This window comes from Grus americana, chromosome 1 (assembly GCF_028858705.1).
Source record: "Grus americana isolate bGruAme1 chromosome 1, bGruAme1.mat, whole genome shotgun sequence".
NCBI lineage: Eukaryota > Metazoa > Chordata > Aves > Gruiformes > Gruidae > Grus > Grus americana.
In genome coordinates, this window is record NC_072852.1 from 160,557,715 (window position 1) to 160,575,549 (window position 17,835).

Below are 17,835 nucleotides of genomic sequence, written 5' to 3' on the forward strand. Positions count from 1 at the left end.
AAGACAAGGTACATTTAATAAACTTTAACTTGGTCATTAGATCTGCATTTACTTTAGGCTTTCTGATGAGATGGACACGTTAGTCGAGATCATATCTCTGCACATCTCCAACACTGCAATGTCAGGAAACACTTCTGCCGTGAACACAGCCCTAATGTTTCTAAAGAGGCATTCCACCCTCTGCATGGGTTGGACCTGCCAAAAATAGCATCATCATGCCCGCTTGCTAGTTCTTTAAAATCAGGCCACTAAATGAGGCCACTTTAAAGATAAATAGTCCTTTGCAGTCATGAACGATCAGTATGAGTTTTTGGGGAAAATACCAGGTAACTCTCAGCCACAGCCTCTAACAGCAAATGACAGGATTTTCCATCGATCTCTGATCTCTAAATCCCTCTTAACATACACACAATTTAACTCTTTGATTAGTGTTCTTCACCCTGGTTATTCCAGGTAACAACGGGTTACCGCACAGTTTGACATCCCGTTCCTTTCTGATTGCCTAGCCACCCGTTCTTACCGATATCACTTTAGGAGAATCAGATTTGTGTTTCAAAAGCTTTTTCTCTTGCACGTATTTACCTTATATGTATTTTATTATTATTATTATTATTATTATTATTATTATTATTATCCTTGCTCAAAATGCAATAAACAGCTTACAAAGGCACACATCCTCATTAATCTCTCAAACCACCACAGTTCATCAACTCCCTCGTATAACTTCAAAGGGCATTTCTGTAAAGCCTCGTCATTACAATACTAAAACAGTGCTGGGAATGTACACGAGCTGGTGAGATGTCTGTTTTTACACAGCATCTCAGCATGCCTCCATTCTGAGGTTTTCTTGTGCTGTGTCAGATCTGATCAGTAAGAAGCAGTTTTAAAGCGTGTTCTGATCATACAGCTCTTTGCTACAAACTACATTTAAGTTATTTTTAAATGCAAATGGCATATAAACAAAGTTTTTCACTCAGGGATATTACTTAGTCAACAATTAGTCAAGTAAACCTCTCAGTAAAGTCCCTTCTATGAAAGCCAGTAACGCATAACTTCAGGGGGGAGGCGGGAGGGTTGTTTCTAATTAGTCTCTTTGAACAGACTAATTGTAAAAGGATTAAAAATAGATGCTTTCACATCCCATAAAAGAGTAGGCAGATCAAGAGGAGCATACAAACAAGGGGGTTTTTAAAGCACTTGACAAAACTACTCCTCCCACAAGAGACTCACGTAATCACTCTTGAAAACAATGTGCTAGGGTAAACTTTTGCAGTCAAGCCAGCCTGCTAATGCCCTTAACTGCTCAGAGGATCCAAGAAGCTACAGATATGTAAGTACAGAAAAGAATTAACTTTTCTTTTTTTTTTTTTCACTGAACAACAGCAAACAAGTCCAGAAAGATTATTTCTTTTTTGCATTATACTGAATATTTTCATGTGGTAGGAAGGATAAATGATTTTTGGATGGCAGAAACAAGGCTTGTGGAAGAAATTCTATGGTATTTTATGTTCATATATTACTATGCTGTTAGCTAATTTTTATTTAAAGGATCTGTTGACCCACAGCATCAACAAGTTATTTTAAGTCTGTCCTTATAATACAGCCTTTCGACAATCACAGGGAAACATTTGATACTGCATTAGTCTGGAAGTTTTTTTTTAAATTAGTAAATTAAATTATACTATTGCAGAAATAACTACTGTTCAGTAGTAAGGGAAGCGTTGCAGTTCTTAAGTCATTCACTGAACCTTGCAGAATACTTTAATAGTAGGAGAGAACCTTAAAACAAATCCATATTACAGTTGTGAATGCATAGCTTGCTTTATCACATGTATTCCTCCTCTATGAAATAGCCTTTATTATCAGCTCAAGAACTCCTCAGTCACGCTTCTCACATCTAAATATTGCAACAAAACATTTTAAGAATTATTTAAGTTTTATGAGCAAATTCCTCTTTTACCTTCTGACACGCTTTTCTTTCAAAGTTTTTAGAAAGAATTCTTTTTCTGAACTGCAATCACCAAACACCTTTTTCCTTATTACTGATCTTCATGGCACAAAACTAAAGAAATATTACAAGTAATATGATTTTTATACATCTTCCTAATTAAAAATGATCCATTCTTCCTATTATACTCGCAAACCAAGACAGACTATGCAACAGACAATAACTCAACTACCATCTATCTTAAAAAATAGAGCCAGCATGCATGCCTTTGAGCACAACAGAATACAAGCGGTCTGTCTAACATTTTTCATGGCTCTCTAGAAGAGATGACGGAACCGAAAACTTACCTGGCAATTAGTCTTTAATAGCTCAAATCTCATCCCTTTCTGTTTGAAAGATTGAGGAGTATGTATACATGTAATGAGTAATAAATTTAAGCTAGATTTCTGAAGTTGTTTCTGAAAACTAAAGACTGTCCCTGTACAGGTTTCATATCACCCAGGAAAAAAAAAATCATATAAAAGGTGTGTATGTTTTCTAGTACTAAAATACAAATTTTTATCTGACCCCTTTCCTCTTCTGCTTGCAGGAATGTAATTGTCAGTGGCTCAGGTTTTTATTTTGTTTACTTGCTATAGTTTAGGTTCTCTGCTTTTTACATTTAGTATACCTAGATGACTAAACTGAAGAGAGGTTAATCATCTTAGCATCAGCACGGCTCTTCACATTAACATGCATGTTTGGCAGAGATGATTTATGTTAGATAGTTCTCACACTCTTCGTAGGACAGATCACATTTGGAAAGAGAGACCCAACAGATGAGAGACATGTACATTTCAAATTACTTCCACTTTTTCTTTAACTAGTTATGCAGCATTTTAACTCAACTTCTTTATTTTCATTTCACTTCCTGTAGCTTCTATTATTTTGGAGCACCAAATATAAAAGTCACACAACTTTTAAAAATCTATAGTAATGGAGCAAAGCAGGACCATAAAGGTCCCACAGTCTGTGCATCTGCAAATTCTGTTAAGCATTTAAAGAATATTATAATTCTTCATAGCTATCATTAAGAGAATTTCATTCATGAAGTGCATACTTGGGGTTCTCTGATGTGTGGTTTACAAATGTGGCTTTAGTACTCCAACAAGTTTGGGTCTATACCAAGGAAGAATAAAAGCACTAACCTGGAAACTTTCTCACCAAAACCAGCTGTGGGTTGTGACCTGAGGATTCAGCCTTCAGGTCATTAGGCCTCCTCATTGTCATTTAGGGCACAAAACTCAACAGCTTTTGAAAAAAGGTAAATTAGCATAATGCACTAGTGGTGTATGAGTGTTAAAGTATTAGAAAGAAACAGGAAGCTTTAGGAAACGCCTGTCTCTTGCTTCAGCTTTTATTTTATTTTTGTAGTTAATACATACACCTAGTTTTATGTACCTAAGGTATATGTTCTTTCTATATTAACAAAGTGTTCTCCTACGCAACTTAGCATGCACACTTTTTAACACACATAACTTAGTTGAATCAAGCCTTTTTCTCAAACAGACCAAACACTCTACAATGAAGATCACTTGTATGGTAAATTAGAAATTCAAACAGTAAATATCACTGATCAACAGAAAACAATTAATTTTAGAGATCAAGGAAAAAAATAAACCTACATAACCACAGCACTGCATATTTCCCATCTTCTACTGTTTTTATACTCTGTAAGACTTACAGAGCTTACACCTATAGAGGACTGTAAGCTCAGCAAATCCTCAGGTCAGGCACTGCAGGGAAAAAGAAAAGTTTCCTTCTTGACCATTCCTTTCAAATCATTTATACACTTTATGCATACACATTATTCCCATATACTGTTTGTTAAAGAAATATTTTCCACCTCGAAGTGACTAAACCGTACTATTATAAGGTCAGGAGAGATCTTTCCTTGCCCTTCCAGGAATTTAAATGCTATCCCTCTTAAAGTAGCTACTGGACAGATGGACCAGGGATTCATCACCAAAGAATGAAAATTATGAAGAGACACAGACAAATCACATATTGGATTACAATACACAGTTAAAGCCTTTTACATGTTCCCTGTTCTGCTGAAAAGACAGATGGTGCTCCTTCAGCAAAAGCAGGAGCTGAGAACAAGAAGAAAATTCATTAGCGTACAGAGAGAGCAAGGCTTTGTATCACTGCTTGCACATAATCCAAACCCATGTAATCTAAGGTTGCAACATTGCAATTGCTGTCTCATAGCTTAAGTCTACGGTTGTTAATAGTTAAATGTATGTAACATTACGATACTACGTATAAAGCCCATCATACATGAACATCTCCATGAACTAGGGCTTTGGGTTACGTAGTACTTCCAGGCTGGAGCCACCATTCTGTTCGTTAAACACCTTTTGCAGTTGGCACTCTACTCTGCGCTGGGCGCTTGCATACTGCAGTATAAATGTAAAACAGATGAATAATGCCAAACATTTTCACAAAAAACCCCAATCTCCTAAACCAATTTATTTTCCTTCTTTGATGAGATTACTAAATTGGCTTAGAGGGCATCTGCACAGATTTCAGACATGCTAGATTTTGTAAGCAGCTTGACATGGTACTGAGATTTTTTTTTCCCCCCCGAGTGGATACTATTGCTATCAAACATCAAGAAAGCATACAGAATAGACTAAAAACTGGCTAGCTAACAAATCTCATAAAGTAACTGGCTAAAGAAAAACTTTTTCTTCCCCCATTGGTGGTCAGAAAGCAAATACAATTCTAAGACTTGAAAATGGCAAGTGAGAAAACTATGAAGAAAAACCTGCACTGGTTGCAAGCCTGGGCATAATATTAAAATTAGTTTTAACTCTCCCAGGCATAAGGTCCTCCCAGATAGAAGCAAAGAGCAATGGGCATGCCCTTAGACTGGAGATACCCCAGGACACAGTGAATCTGAGAAGTACTCCAGGACCACAGTGAAGTAACTTCACAAGCTCCCAGTGCAATGCTACACAACTCAATCTCGGATACCTAATCAACTGAGCAGAAAAAACAGGGATGTAGTGGTGAGTATGATTCCAGGTTCACCAATATCAAGAGGTGTTTGGAACTCCATCTCCTGTGTGGGACTAAGCTGGGGTTAGAACAGACATCACAGGACTATTTTTGCCTTGTTGTTAGACTTTTGAGAAGTTTGTCTTGAATTGCCTAGCCCATGAGATTGTATAAAGGGAAAAAGCTTGACAAAAACAGCGACAGCAAATTAATTTTAGAGAAATTTAAATAAGAGATACCCACTTTTTTTAGCAGGGAGGTTGATTGATCAAAACCTACAGTACAACTGGCTAATTCACTTTCTCTTCAGTTCTCCAGGTCAAGAACAAAAAGTCTTTTACAAAAAAATGCTTTAAATGAAAAGTTAGTAGAATCCATACACAAATAACTAAAATAATAACATAACCTGGATTATACTGGAGGTCATATTAAATAAGTGATCTGTGTCACTGAGTATCATGTGTCTGCAGACTCAGAAAATGTAAAAACCTGAACAACCTTCTTTACAATACTGATATAAAGACAGGAATTTTAAATACTTCATGCCTTAAAATTTTGCATGCACTTCTATACCAAAAAATGGTGGCAATGTTTTCTAAAGTTATTAAATTGGCAAGGTAAATTAGCATTTTTTTTTCAAGTACATACTTCAAAATAGTATCATTAATAAACTCAGAAAGCCACTGGGGAGGGGTATTTAATGCAACAACCTAGAAGAGCAAACATTTTGGTAGTGCTTCTAGAGGGTAGTTTCACTGGTGCATCTGGATTCGGGACAGTAAATGGCCATGTTCTCAAAAGGTATTCAGGCACACAGCTCATTAAAATCAGTAAGAATCAAGTCCAGCCAGGCTGAGGTTTGCAGCAGTAAGGAGGTAACCATCTCCATTTTTGCTCCAAGAATGCGAAACACACAAAAAGTATGCAAAATGGGCCTGCTGTTGTTTTTTCAGATATATTCTGTGGAGGATGGTATATGCTCTGTATGTATAATAAGCTGATCACTAAGGATTGCTGCCAAGAAACAAACAGCAACCTGACAGAAGGAATATGATTAAAAAACCAAAAAGTCTTGTCTTACTTAGTAGTCTAGACACCTTTTAGGAAGAAAGTATTATTTTAAAAGCAGCCCTGCTTAAGATTGACAAGAAAAGGTAAAATACCTGCTGAGATGAATTGCAGTTCATCCAACAAGTAGAAGAGCTCAGATCTACAAAGAAGTTACCATAGCTCAGGTGATGCGCATTAAGTTGTCAGATGGTAGCAACTTTATCATCTGTTTGGGCCTCAAACAAGATAGAGTATCTCGAGAGGGTTGTTTTTTTTTTTTAAAAAAATGAAATATATGCAGGTAATATACCACCTACACACCATGGTGACTGACTTTGTAGCACAAAATTAGGTGACATGCATTTTATGAAATTCTACTCTTGATGTAAAAAAAAAAAAAAATCACTGAAATAATGGAATTTTTCCTAAACCATAATTAGACATGTTTGTGTAATAGATATTCTACATTTTACAAATATTTATTAAAAAACCCAAATAAATGGATGTGACAATTATGCACATTATTTATGAACCAAAACGAATACAACTTCATAGTGAAAATAAAATTATGCCATTAATATGCTGTAGCTAGTTAATACAATAGAACTGTTTATCACAAACCTTAGATTATTCTTCCTTACATATGTTTAAGAAATTATTTTACCTAAATTGCAAGGAAGAGATGAGTAGAAGATAGATGTCATGCTGGGAGTGTGAACAAATCATCAGAAGCATTTAAATACGAGAAATAAAAAATACCTCACTGACTTTTATCCTGGGGCCTACACAAACCCACACCATTTTCTGCAAAAAGCAGTTTGTTACGCTTAGGTAAAACAAGAGTCATTCTACGTGCTTCTGTAAGGGAAAAGATGACACAAGAGGAAAGTATAGCAGAACTATCCTCGGGCTGATAACTACTGTATGAATCAATCATCAAACGCACTAACACCAAGATACTGTGAACGATGAGGAATTAACTAATATAAAATTACAGACATTCTTAAATCAGCACTGCAGCTGGAGTTGCTGTTTACCAGTTTAATTCCCTTATTCAAACCACAAAACTCCCACTTCAGATTTGACTTCCAACCCCACACGCAGTATTCCCACCTCTTGACACATGGTACGTACTTCATGGGTATCCAAGAATCAGAACACTGTACATCTGTCAGTCAGAAATCACTCACCTGTCTGTCATACTGCCTGTGCAACACAGCAAACACAGACTTCATATACCATCTGGATGCTAATTTTTTTTCCTTAAACATGTAGAATATCACTTATTTCTACCTTTTAATGCACATCATCCACTATCCGCAGGTTTAGTGTTTACGGAGAACCTTATGCACCCCTGCTAACTTAGCCAGAAGTCTGACCAGTCTGGCTTATAATGCAGTACATGTTACAGGAACATTAATCGTGAACAACCTGAAATAAGTAGGACAATCTCCTCAAAACATGAAAGAAGATACTAACCTTGTAATGCTTTCGCAAGTTAATACAAGAATAACGAATGCTTTCTAAAATGTGTAGCTTAAAACCCTTAAAACTGAGAGGTATTGTCCAGAAAGACTTTTTTAAGGTATAACAGGCTACAGTTGTTTGTAAATATTGTGTGTTGTAAGGCAGAACCTCAAAAATAAGCTAGGCATTTTAATTAAAGGTACCAGATGGACTTAAAACTCACTTTACAACAGCTTTTATCTCCAGATAGTATTCTGCCTTAAAGCAGAAGCAATCTTGTTTTGACTGCTGTTTTAATCCATAAATAGTGCCTCTAAGAGACACCATTTTGCAGAATAGCTGCTCAAGGAGTAACGTCAGATGCCCCATCCTTTCTGACATTTATGCTTACACCATGCAACTGTAAGGTAACAACACACCTAAGAAATATTTTGCACTGGGAGCAATATCAACAGGATATCAACAGGTCCCTTCTGTTTCTGAAATTCTGCTGGATCATTTTTTGTATTTTTAAGTCCCCCAAATCACTGCCACTTTGCAGCTCTTCCATGCTACTTCTGACTGTGCAGGCTAAACAATTTCTAACATCTATTAAATTGACAACATGCAAAATATTTCAGCTGGGTTATCTCTCTTTTGCAGCACCACTAAAGAGTGACTAAAGTGGTAGTCTTAAGAATTTATGTATGTAACAATATTGGAATTAGACTCCAAAAGCCAATTCTTGTACTGAAGCTGAATTACTGTAATGCCAAGATGATAAGAACGCTGAAAAAATTTGGTTTCTCTAAACAAGTTAAACCATCACAACGTGAATTGTTAGAAACCAAAACTTCCTAAAAATTAACTGAAACACAGTTAGAAGGTTTCGTCTGCTTGTCTGATCCTTGGGGACTTCATATGATCTTCTATCATGTGGTTTCTTCAGACTCCTTTTTCTCCTCAGATTGCTTTAAACAGTCTCCCACCTCCTGCCCATCTATAAACTTTGCTTTTCAAATACATTACATCCCTGGTTTATTATTTTGCTGCCTGATTTTCTTCAGGAGAGAAGGAATTGGGATCAAAACAGAAAAGCCAAAAAGAGCTATCTTTTTTTTGTTTTTGGAAGGAGGCTTGAAAAGTATTTCACCATAATGAAGTTTCATTTCAGTTTTTTACAATCTTGCTTTTTGCAACAGAGGTTGGCCGTTGCTATGCAGAAGAAGTTTATCTACATTTATTTCAAAATGTTCCCTTTTGTGTTTTTTTTTCTTGTTAGGTCTACGGAGCTTCCTGCAACAACAGTGGTTACAGAAATGGACGCTTTCACAGCTTCCCAGACAAATGCTTCCACCTGCGACTTATATGAGCACAAAGATACAGCACGGATACTACTATCTGTCTTCTACAGCTCCATCTTAATTCTCGGAGTGCTTGGAAACGCCATTGCCCTCACAGTCATTTTTAAAAACAGAAAGAAGATCAACTCCACAACCCTCTATTCAACAAATCTCGTCTTCTCTGATCTCCTCTTCTGTGTCGCGTTGCCTACCCGGATAGCCTACTATGCCCTGGGATTTCACTGGCCATTTGGAGAAGCATTATGTCGAATAACCGCTCTCTTGTTCTATATCAACACCTACGCAGGTGTAAACTTCATGACATGTTTAAGCATTGACAGGTTTTTTGCTGTTGTCCACCCCTTCCGATACAAGATCAGAAGGATTAAGTATGCCAAGGGCATTTGTGTCTTTATCTGGTTTCTTGTATTTAGTCAAACTTTTCCATTACTTATACAACCTATGTCACAGGAAGAAAAAGAAAGGACTACGTGTATGGAATATCCAAACTTTGAAAAAATAGCACATCTACCATTTATACTTCTTGCTGCCTGTTTAGTAGGGTACCTTATTCCCTTGGGGATTATACTATTTTGTTACTCTCAAATTAGCTGCAAACTTTTTCAAACGGCCAAGGAAAATCCACTGACTGAAAAATCTGGGATAAACAAAAAAGCCATCAATACAATCATATTTGTAATTATAGTGTTCATCATCTGCTTTACCCCTTATCATGTTGCAATCATACAACACATGATTAAGAAGCTTCAGAATGAACCCTCATGCACTGAAAAGAAAATTTTCCAGAAGTCACTCCATTATACAGTGTTTCTGATGAATTTTAACTGCTGCCTAGATCCTTTCATCTATTTCTTTGCATGCAAAGGATACAAGAGAACTGTAATGAAAATACTGAGACGACAAGTGAGTGTATCAATTTCAAGTGCTGTCAGGTCACATCACGAAGAAAGCTCACGTGAAGTGGGAGAAACGCAAATGATGGTACTTGCAAAATCTTCCAATGGAAAGCTACCTGAAAAATAAAGTCTGTCGCACGCTGCAGTAGAGCAAGCTTAAAAAGCCAGGGTCCACAGTAAGAACGCTTAGTGCTCCCTGTACAGCAGCTTAAGTAAGATTCTGTTTCTCAGGATGTCAGGAAATCAAGGAATGATGCTGGATTGAAAAAGAATTGTCACAGGACAGCAGGAAAACTCAGCATTATAATTTCCTAGCTGTATCATTTTGACTGATCTCTTTATTTTTTCCAGGAAATACGCACCCTTGTGAATGTTCAAATTCCATACTGCACATATGTGTGCCTGGATGTTAGTAACTCAAGCAAAGACTTGATTCACAGTTTGGGTGTCTTCTCAGGATTAAACACAAATAGCTTACAAATCAGACTGACTACAACCAGAATGTCTGAAAATTGCAAGACCTCTAGCTGACCTTCAATTACAGCAATGGTTTTGTTAGCCAACTCGCACAAACAAAGGAAGTCAAACTTTGAGATAAACTGGACAATTTCTGTGCACGTTTGACTATCACAAGTGCTTAGTTTATAGCCCTTTGGAGGTGAAACTGTGTTTTATAGTATTTGGAGCACGAATGTCTTATTGGACAATTCACATAGATAACATTGTCAAATGTAAAAGATGAAAAGTTCATGAACTGTTTGGTTCTCCCCAACACTGAATATCTCCCATATGTTAAATCACTCATCTTTGCAAGGAGTATTACCTCTTTACTCCTTTTCCTAAAGGACAACTTTTCTTTCCAGTGTGTATTGTAAAGAGTCTCTACTCTAGTTGTATATAAATTATTTATAAACACAAAAAATAAGTTGAAGCAAGAGGCTGTAATATGAAAACTGCACCATTTCGGTTAAAAGAGCAGCCATACAGGGTTCTTTAGAACTTCTGCTGAAGTCAGAAATAGACACAAGACAAATGTTTCAGAAACATTTCAGAAACATAAATGTTCACAGTTGAAGCCACCAGAAAGTAAATTAATGGGTTAATTCTGATGGTGTGAGATGGCCACCTCTTTTTAAGTGCTGTTTACCTCAGAGACAAATAATGAGAACAGCAGGATTGGTTGGGAAAGAATGAGCTTTCCCATCACACCTTCATAGAGCGTACCTGGGATCCCTTTGGGCACACTGAAATTGGGCCAGCAAAGAGCCCGAATGACTTAAACACATCCTGCTGGAATCGGCTCAATACCAGTTGAGCATCCAGGATGCAAGCCCTGGGTTCCTGCTGTTGTGCCCTTCCGTCGTGTGTCAGCTTCCTTCCCTACTTTATTCCTGGACCCTTGTCTTTTTTTTTGTCTTCTGTCTTATTAACATGCCTTCATCCACCAACACAACTTAGTAATTGCACCGTGAGGTTGTGATGGAAAAGGAAAATTAAAGAGTGCCTGATAATTACTGGTAAAAGCTATGCCAGATGTCAGAATAAATGTTATTTATTGCAACTGTATTTCTCTGGCATTGAGGTTGTACTGGAAGTCAAACAAACGTAGTTACATTTGTCACCTTTGCAATTCCTTCCTTCCTCACGTGTTGACCTCCGCCTACCTGCAAACATGGAAGGGTCATATCTGAGCAGCAGTACGGAAACATTAAATTAACAATTACTTATGGGAAAGAAAATGCAAAAGACCCTATATTTCATACCGCTTAGATTGTCAAAATGGAGTTTCTATTACAGAAGACACTATGCATCTACAGAAAAATGGACTGAGAAAAATAATTTTTAACAGGAGAAGTTCCACTTAATTCTGTATGCTATAGCAGTTCTGTTCTTGTCGGCTTTTTTAATAAACTATTTTAAAATATTATTTAACAATTTGTTCCTACTGGAGTAAGCAAATGATAACCTGATAAAACAACGGACAGACCACTCACGAATGTCTAGAAGTTGGAGAAATAAAATATATGTATTATTATCATCATACCAGTACAAGCTCATTTTATTCTGCTAATGTCTGGGGTTTTTTATTTCATTTCGTCTAACTGATTTTTAAAACCTTAAAGGTAAGAAGTCTTTTTTATATTTGTCTTAAAATATAACTCAAATATATATTACAGCACCACGTAACACATGTATCTATTCTAAGTGGAAACAAAGTGAAGATCTGTGTTGAAAATCTTTCACTGTCCCTCTTTACTCATGTTAGCAATTCTGTTATTTTCAAATCTAGACTTTGATTTTAAATCACATCAACATTATCCAATGGCTAACTACATCAAAATATCACTTTTGCTCTAATAAGCCTTAGAGTGTTGGTCCAGTTAGATATGGGTTTGAGAAAAGCTATTTTTTTCTTCTTATTTTAATATTTCTCAAATGCTGAAGAAACCAATAAAATAAAAACCTTTACAAGCTAAGATAAGCTCGGCTTCCTGACAAGAGTCCTAAAGGCACAGACACACAGAAAGTGATAATTTATAGCTGTGGCAGCTGATGCCACTGCTTCCCCTCGCTTGTCAGCACGCACTCACAGCTCATGCACGCTCGTATCAATGAGGAGTCTCTGCATGCTTATCTGAAACTGCCAAAAGTAGCGGTGGTGGTTTCAGTCTGCCTGGGACACTCCATTGAAGTCATTTAGAGAGCATCTGTCCTATTTTTTTCTACCAGCTGTGTTCTGGGGCTGGTAGCCACCACCAGAGAGATGGTAACAAGCTGCTGCATGGGAGCAAGGAAGAGCAGTAATATTAACAACTGGTTTTCTTCGAGATGCCCTTATGCATACATCCTGCTCGTACTCTTCTCCCAGAACTGTTTGTTGGAGTATTTTTTACAACAGCAGTTACCTGGTCCCTCTCCTCCTGCATGCCACACAGAAATGTGGGGGGTAAAGGCATATCTGACTCTCTTTTCCCCTCCAACATTGAGTATATAACAGACAAGTCTGTCTTAAAAGACATAAGCATGCCATGCTATGCAACCTGCGGTTGAAGCAGTATGAGCTTTGCAAAAGAAAATTATACGTTCTAGGAAATGCCCCCTTCTACATGAAAGGCTAGGAAACGGTCATACCGATCTGGAGCTCACTCACCTTCTTCACATAGGTGTGTGTTAGTCTTTTCTCTGAAGTAACAAGTGATAGGACAAGAGGAAACGGCCTCAAGTTGAGCCAGGGGATGTTTAGATTGGATATTAGGAAACATTTCTTCACCAAAAGGGTTGTCAAGCATTGGAACAGGCTGCCCAGGGAAGTGGTTGAGTCACCATCCCTGGAGGTATTTAAAAGACATGTAGATGTGGTGCTTAGGTGCTTAGTGGTGGGCTTGGCAGTGCTAGGTTTACGGTTGGACTCAATGATCTTAAAGGTCTTTTCCAACCAAAATGATTCTATGATTTCTATGATTCTATATAAATAAAGCAGCTGACAAGTAGCAGCAGGTTCAAATGGCTTGCTCATTATGAGGATCTGACCAAAGTTCCTTGGAGAAACTTGGTCTCTATTTGGAGGGTGAAGTTCAGTCAGGATCTTAAAACCCATGTTCATGACAAAACGATAGAATACCTTTTAACTCTATACTTCAGAGTGTAGGGCTAGGGCAGTTGCTAAGAGGACTCCAACCAGGCTACGTGTCCACTGCTGACGTCTCTCTCAAATCACAGAAACTTATCTAGTAGGGAATGTGACAGAGCACATAGAAATAAAAATTATGAGGTACATTTTGACTTTCTCTGTCCAAGTCCAGAAAAGTTGTATAGACAACTGTTGTTGAACACATGACCAAGTGAAGGTGTATTGTGAAAAATCCCAACACAGACATGCATTTTCAGCAAAAGAGCATTTAGTGCCTCCACCTTTTCTTTTGCTGAGAACACAAAACCAAGGACTACTACTGCAAGTGCTCAGACAGGTTCCCTCAGCCACTCTGGGCTCAAAGATATTGAAGCCTAATCGAAAATGTGGAGATAAAGAACACAATCTCCTGTGGCTTACAGTCCTAGCAGAAGAGGATAGGTATTCCCCCAGGCATTGCTGCCTGACTCTTTTGGCTGTGGCCCTGAAAGCTATGCAGAAGAGGAACCTGTCAGCAACACAGTCATCTCCTAGCAAAAGAAGTGGTAAACATGCTACCACATGCTACCAGAAATAACACCATTCCTGAAGGTGGTTAATGACTCCTCCTAAACCAGCAACCTCATTAGTATAAAGAAAAAAATGAAGGGGTTTGTGTTTTGTTTTAAACAGAAGTTGCATTAAAGATTAACATTGTTCTGAAATTCAAAAGCTTTCAGGTAAGCAAGGAATGAATAGACTCCAAGAAAACGATGAGAAAGCCTGCAACATAAGAAAAATAGGGTGCAGCTAAAGAGAAGGAGAAGAGAAGCTTTGCCTTACGCGGCCAGTTTTGAAGGAACTGAAAAGCAGTGACGTATTCTGTCTCTTCTATCTCCGCGTCTGTGGTATACAGCCGGGGAAGAACTCAAGACAAACTAAGGTTTGTATCTTAGCAGTATCCCACTGTGCTGGCTTGATACAGACAAGGTCAATGGACACAAAGAATCACCAGAAAAACATGAAATTCTTCCGAGTGAAATATTTCCTAATACAGGCTTGGCTAAGCTGCAGCGTGCAGACCAAGGCTATGGTACAAAATGAACTCAGTCAAGCTGCAACTCTTTCCTGAAGAAAAACAGGGGAATTGCTGTTCATGTAGTAAATGCTCACGCATATTTCCTCAATTGTTTTTCCCCTCAGAATGCTCTCTTGGCTTCCTGCAATGTCTAACTTCGGACTTCCTGAGGCAGATGTCTCATCTTTGCACATGACAGTCCTCAATCAATTTTTCTTCCATCAGCCTGTCTGTTCCCTTTATGAACTGAAATAAAATGTCTGTGCCTGCAACATCTTGCAGCAAGAAGTCCCACAGTCTAACTACCCATGGTGTGTGGAGCCATTTTCTTTCACTTGTGACACCTGTTAGTTTCATTTGAAGTCCCCTGCTTCTTGTACTACCACCGAGCAAACACTCCCTATTTACACTGTCCATGTTACCCGTGATTTTACAGACCTACATCAAATCCCCTTCCTTCAAGTCATCCAGTCTCTTCTCCTACAAACAGTCAGATCAAAGCTGTTCACCACTTTGTCCAAACTGTAGTTAGAGGAAGGAAAGAAGGTAAGTGCAAAGAAAGAATGCAACTGTGTATGAGCTGGATGGCAGAAGAGAACAAGGAATCTCTATACATGGGGAGATCAACAGTGTACTGATTTACTTCTCCTACCACAGTAGCATACAGTTAAGTCTCAAAATTGAGATCTTGCCCCATGAATTCCAAATTTGGATAACCTTGCTCCGATGCATTAAATAAAGAAGAGGACCTCAATGGGCTGGAAGAATGGTCTCCGAGGAACCTCACAAAGTTCAGCAAAGTCAAATGTGAAGTCCTGCATCTGAGATGGAGTAATGCCACACAGCACTGCAGGCTGGGCATTGCCTGGTTAGAAAAAAAGGTCTGGGTTCTTGGTGGGCAACAAGTTCAAGAGGAGTCAGTAGTGTAACCTCATGGCCAAATATGTATGGGTCCATGTTGGAAAGAACATTGAGGGAAGTGATCTTTCCCCCCCATTCAGTACTTGTGAGATCATACCTGGAGTCCTGTACCCAGTTTTGGGCTTCCCAGTACAAGAAAGATACTGACCTACTGGAACAAGTCCAGCAGAGTGCCACCAAAAAGGATGAAGGGGCTGCAGCACACACTGCAGGAGGAGAGGCTGAGAGAGCTGAGATGGTTCATCCTGGAGAGGGAAGATCGGGATGAGGAGGGGTACAGAAAAGATGGCAACACACAGTAATGGGCACAAGTTGCAGCAAGGAGCAATTAAACATTATGAAGCATTTTTTTGTCATCATGTGGTTAGTCAGACATTGGGAAAGGTTGCACAGAAAGGATGTGAAATCTCTATCCTTAGAGCCACTCAAAACTGGACTGGACACAGCCCTGATTAAACTGGCACTACCAGGACTGGAAAAGATGATCTCCAGAGGCTCCTTTCAATCTGCATCCTTCTATGACTAGCAAATTGGGTCAAAATTTTGGTTAAGTTAAACAAAAAAGCAACATGAAACTCAATGGCTTTGCAGTAAAACTAGCAAATAATATAACTTTAAAATATTTTACTGTTGTCCTCTATTTATGCCCTTATCAAAATGCTGTCATTAGCATCCTCATAAAATAAAGGTCAAGACATAGCCTAGATTTCTTTCCAAAAAGCTGCATTCATTTTTCCTCAGTGCAAAAATATGAGTTTCTCCTCTTCCTCTTTTCTTTTCCTCAGTTGTGACAGATGTTGTGCAAAGGGCTAAACCAAAAGAGCAAGTTTTGCACCTGTTCAGAAGGCAGCAAAATTTATCCTATCCCCTCCAGAAAAGTATACATTGTCTTATACCATGCATAAGGAGAGTTATGTTCCTCCCTCTAATAAGCTAGACTTAGCAGTTTCATCCTTCCTGTGGCATGTAACTTCGAGGGAAGTTGTGGTTTGTTAGCAGAAGGCACTCCGAGGCAGCCTACTTTAAATATAGAGATGCTGAAAAGTGATTATTCTCAACTTACTAGCCTACAGAGCACCCAGATAATGTTTTATCAGCAGCTGCTGATACCAAGGCGCTAAGAACTTGATGAAACCTTAATATCACAACTTCTACATATGGAAAGTTACAGTAAGTCTGTCTAGAAATAGCAATGATAGATCACTGTCCTCAGTTGGACAGGAAGAGATGAAGCACCCCTGCCAGCTGCATGTGTGAAGCATTTTTGACAAAAAGACACAATAGAAAGGTCCTGACAAGTTATCAGACTATAAAGGCAACTCTGGGACATTTTTTTTTTTTTTTTGTCCTTTAAAAAATAAATACAGTGTATTCACAACGCCAGCTATTTGTAACACCTAAACACCCATCAGAATCTTACTCTTTCACTCAGATGAGTGCAAACAAATTATTTTAAATGTGTCGGGGCGGCTGCTAGGATAGACACATAATAATGTTATCTATGCTAAAAGAGGGACAGAGGGCAAAGCTTCACATTCATATCCCCAACACTTAGCAACATATCATGATTTGTCCTAGAGGCTTTGGTCTAACAAAAAAATGATCAGACAGGACATCTAGAAAGAGATTTGCAAGAAGATAATACATTGTATGTCACTATTAAAAATGTGACCTGAAAGAAAGTATTCCAGTTCTGTTGGGAGAAGGAAAAAAAATAATAAAAAAAAATAGAAATCAAGCCATCTGAGTTTACTGGCACAACAGATTAATTTCATTAAATGAAGGATCCTTCATCTTTAACTCCTCTTAACCCACAAGCTAGAACAGCAGCTCTAAAACTAGCATGCTCAGATACCACCCCTGGCAAGCAGAACTAGCAACCACAAATACCAGGCACAACTGCGAAATGAGTAGCTTCCAGTTCTGGGCACAGCCAGGCCACCTCTTCACCCCTCCCTGCTTTTCTGCTGCACCGTTCCATTTGTGACCAGCAGGTCGAGGGAGGTGATCCTGCCCCTCTACTCTGCTCTAGTGAGACCCCACCTGGAGTACTGCGTCCAGCTCTGGGGGCCCCAACATAAGAAGGACATCGAGCTGTTAGAGTGAGTCCAGAGGAGGGCCACGAAGCTGATCAGAGGGCTGGAGCACCTCTCCTGTGAGGACAGGCTGAGAGAGTTGGGATTGTTCAGCCTGGAGAAGAGAAGGCTCTGGGGAGATTTTATAGCAGCCTTCCAGTACCTGAAGGGGCCTACAGGAAAGCTGGAGAGGGACTGTTTATCAGGGAGTGTAGTGACAGGACAAGGGGTAATGGCCTTAAGCTGAAGGAGGGTAGGTTTAGATTAGATGTTAGAAAGAAATTCTTTACTGTGAGAGTGGTGAGTCACTGGAACAGGTTGCCCAGAGAAGCTGTGGGAGAGGGGGGGAGTGAGGGAGCAGCTGCATGGTGCTCAGCAGCTGCCCGCTGGGGCTAAACCACAACA

General features: G+C 38.7%; 2 protein-coding genes across 6 annotated transcripts in view; one reads left to right on the forward strand and one right to left on the reverse strand.

The window, feature by feature from the left end:
• Positions 1-17,835, reverse strand: part of UBAC2 (UBA domain containing 2) — a 108,342-nt gene that overhangs the window by 41,668 nt on the left and 48,839 nt on the right. The window lies entirely within an intron of this gene.
• LOC129206316 (G-protein coupled receptor 183-like) lies at positions 1,233-12,219 on the forward strand. 2 transcript variants are annotated; one of them, XM_054825309.1, is made up of 3 exons: positions 1,285-1,330; positions 4,812-5,001; positions 8,769-11,762. In XM_054825309.1, exon 3 carries the CDS (start codon positions 8,806-8,808, stop codon positions 9,871-9,873), a length of 1,068 nt encoding a protein of 355 aa, XP_054681284.1. In that variant the 5' UTR covers positions 1,285-1,330; positions 4,812-5,001; positions 8,769-8,805; the 3' UTR covers positions 9,874-11,762. The 2 variants fall into 2 exon arrangements, with proteins under 2 accessions (XP_054681276.1, XP_054681284.1); XM_054825301.1 differs by lacking the exon at positions 4,812-5,001 and having other exon boundaries at positions 1,233-1,330; positions 8,769-12,219.

What these genes read in the sequence shown, in the direction of transcription:
- LOC129206316 (XM_054825301.1), top strand. Translation starts at nt 1,290, where the DNA reads ATGCCCTTAACTGCTCAGAGGATCCAAGAAGCTACAGATAT. An exon ending in ATCCAAGAAGCTACAGATAT is followed by an intron (nt 1,331 to 8,768) that starts GTAAGTACAGAA and finishes TTTTCTTGTTAG; the next exon opens with GTCTACGGAGCTTCCTGCAA.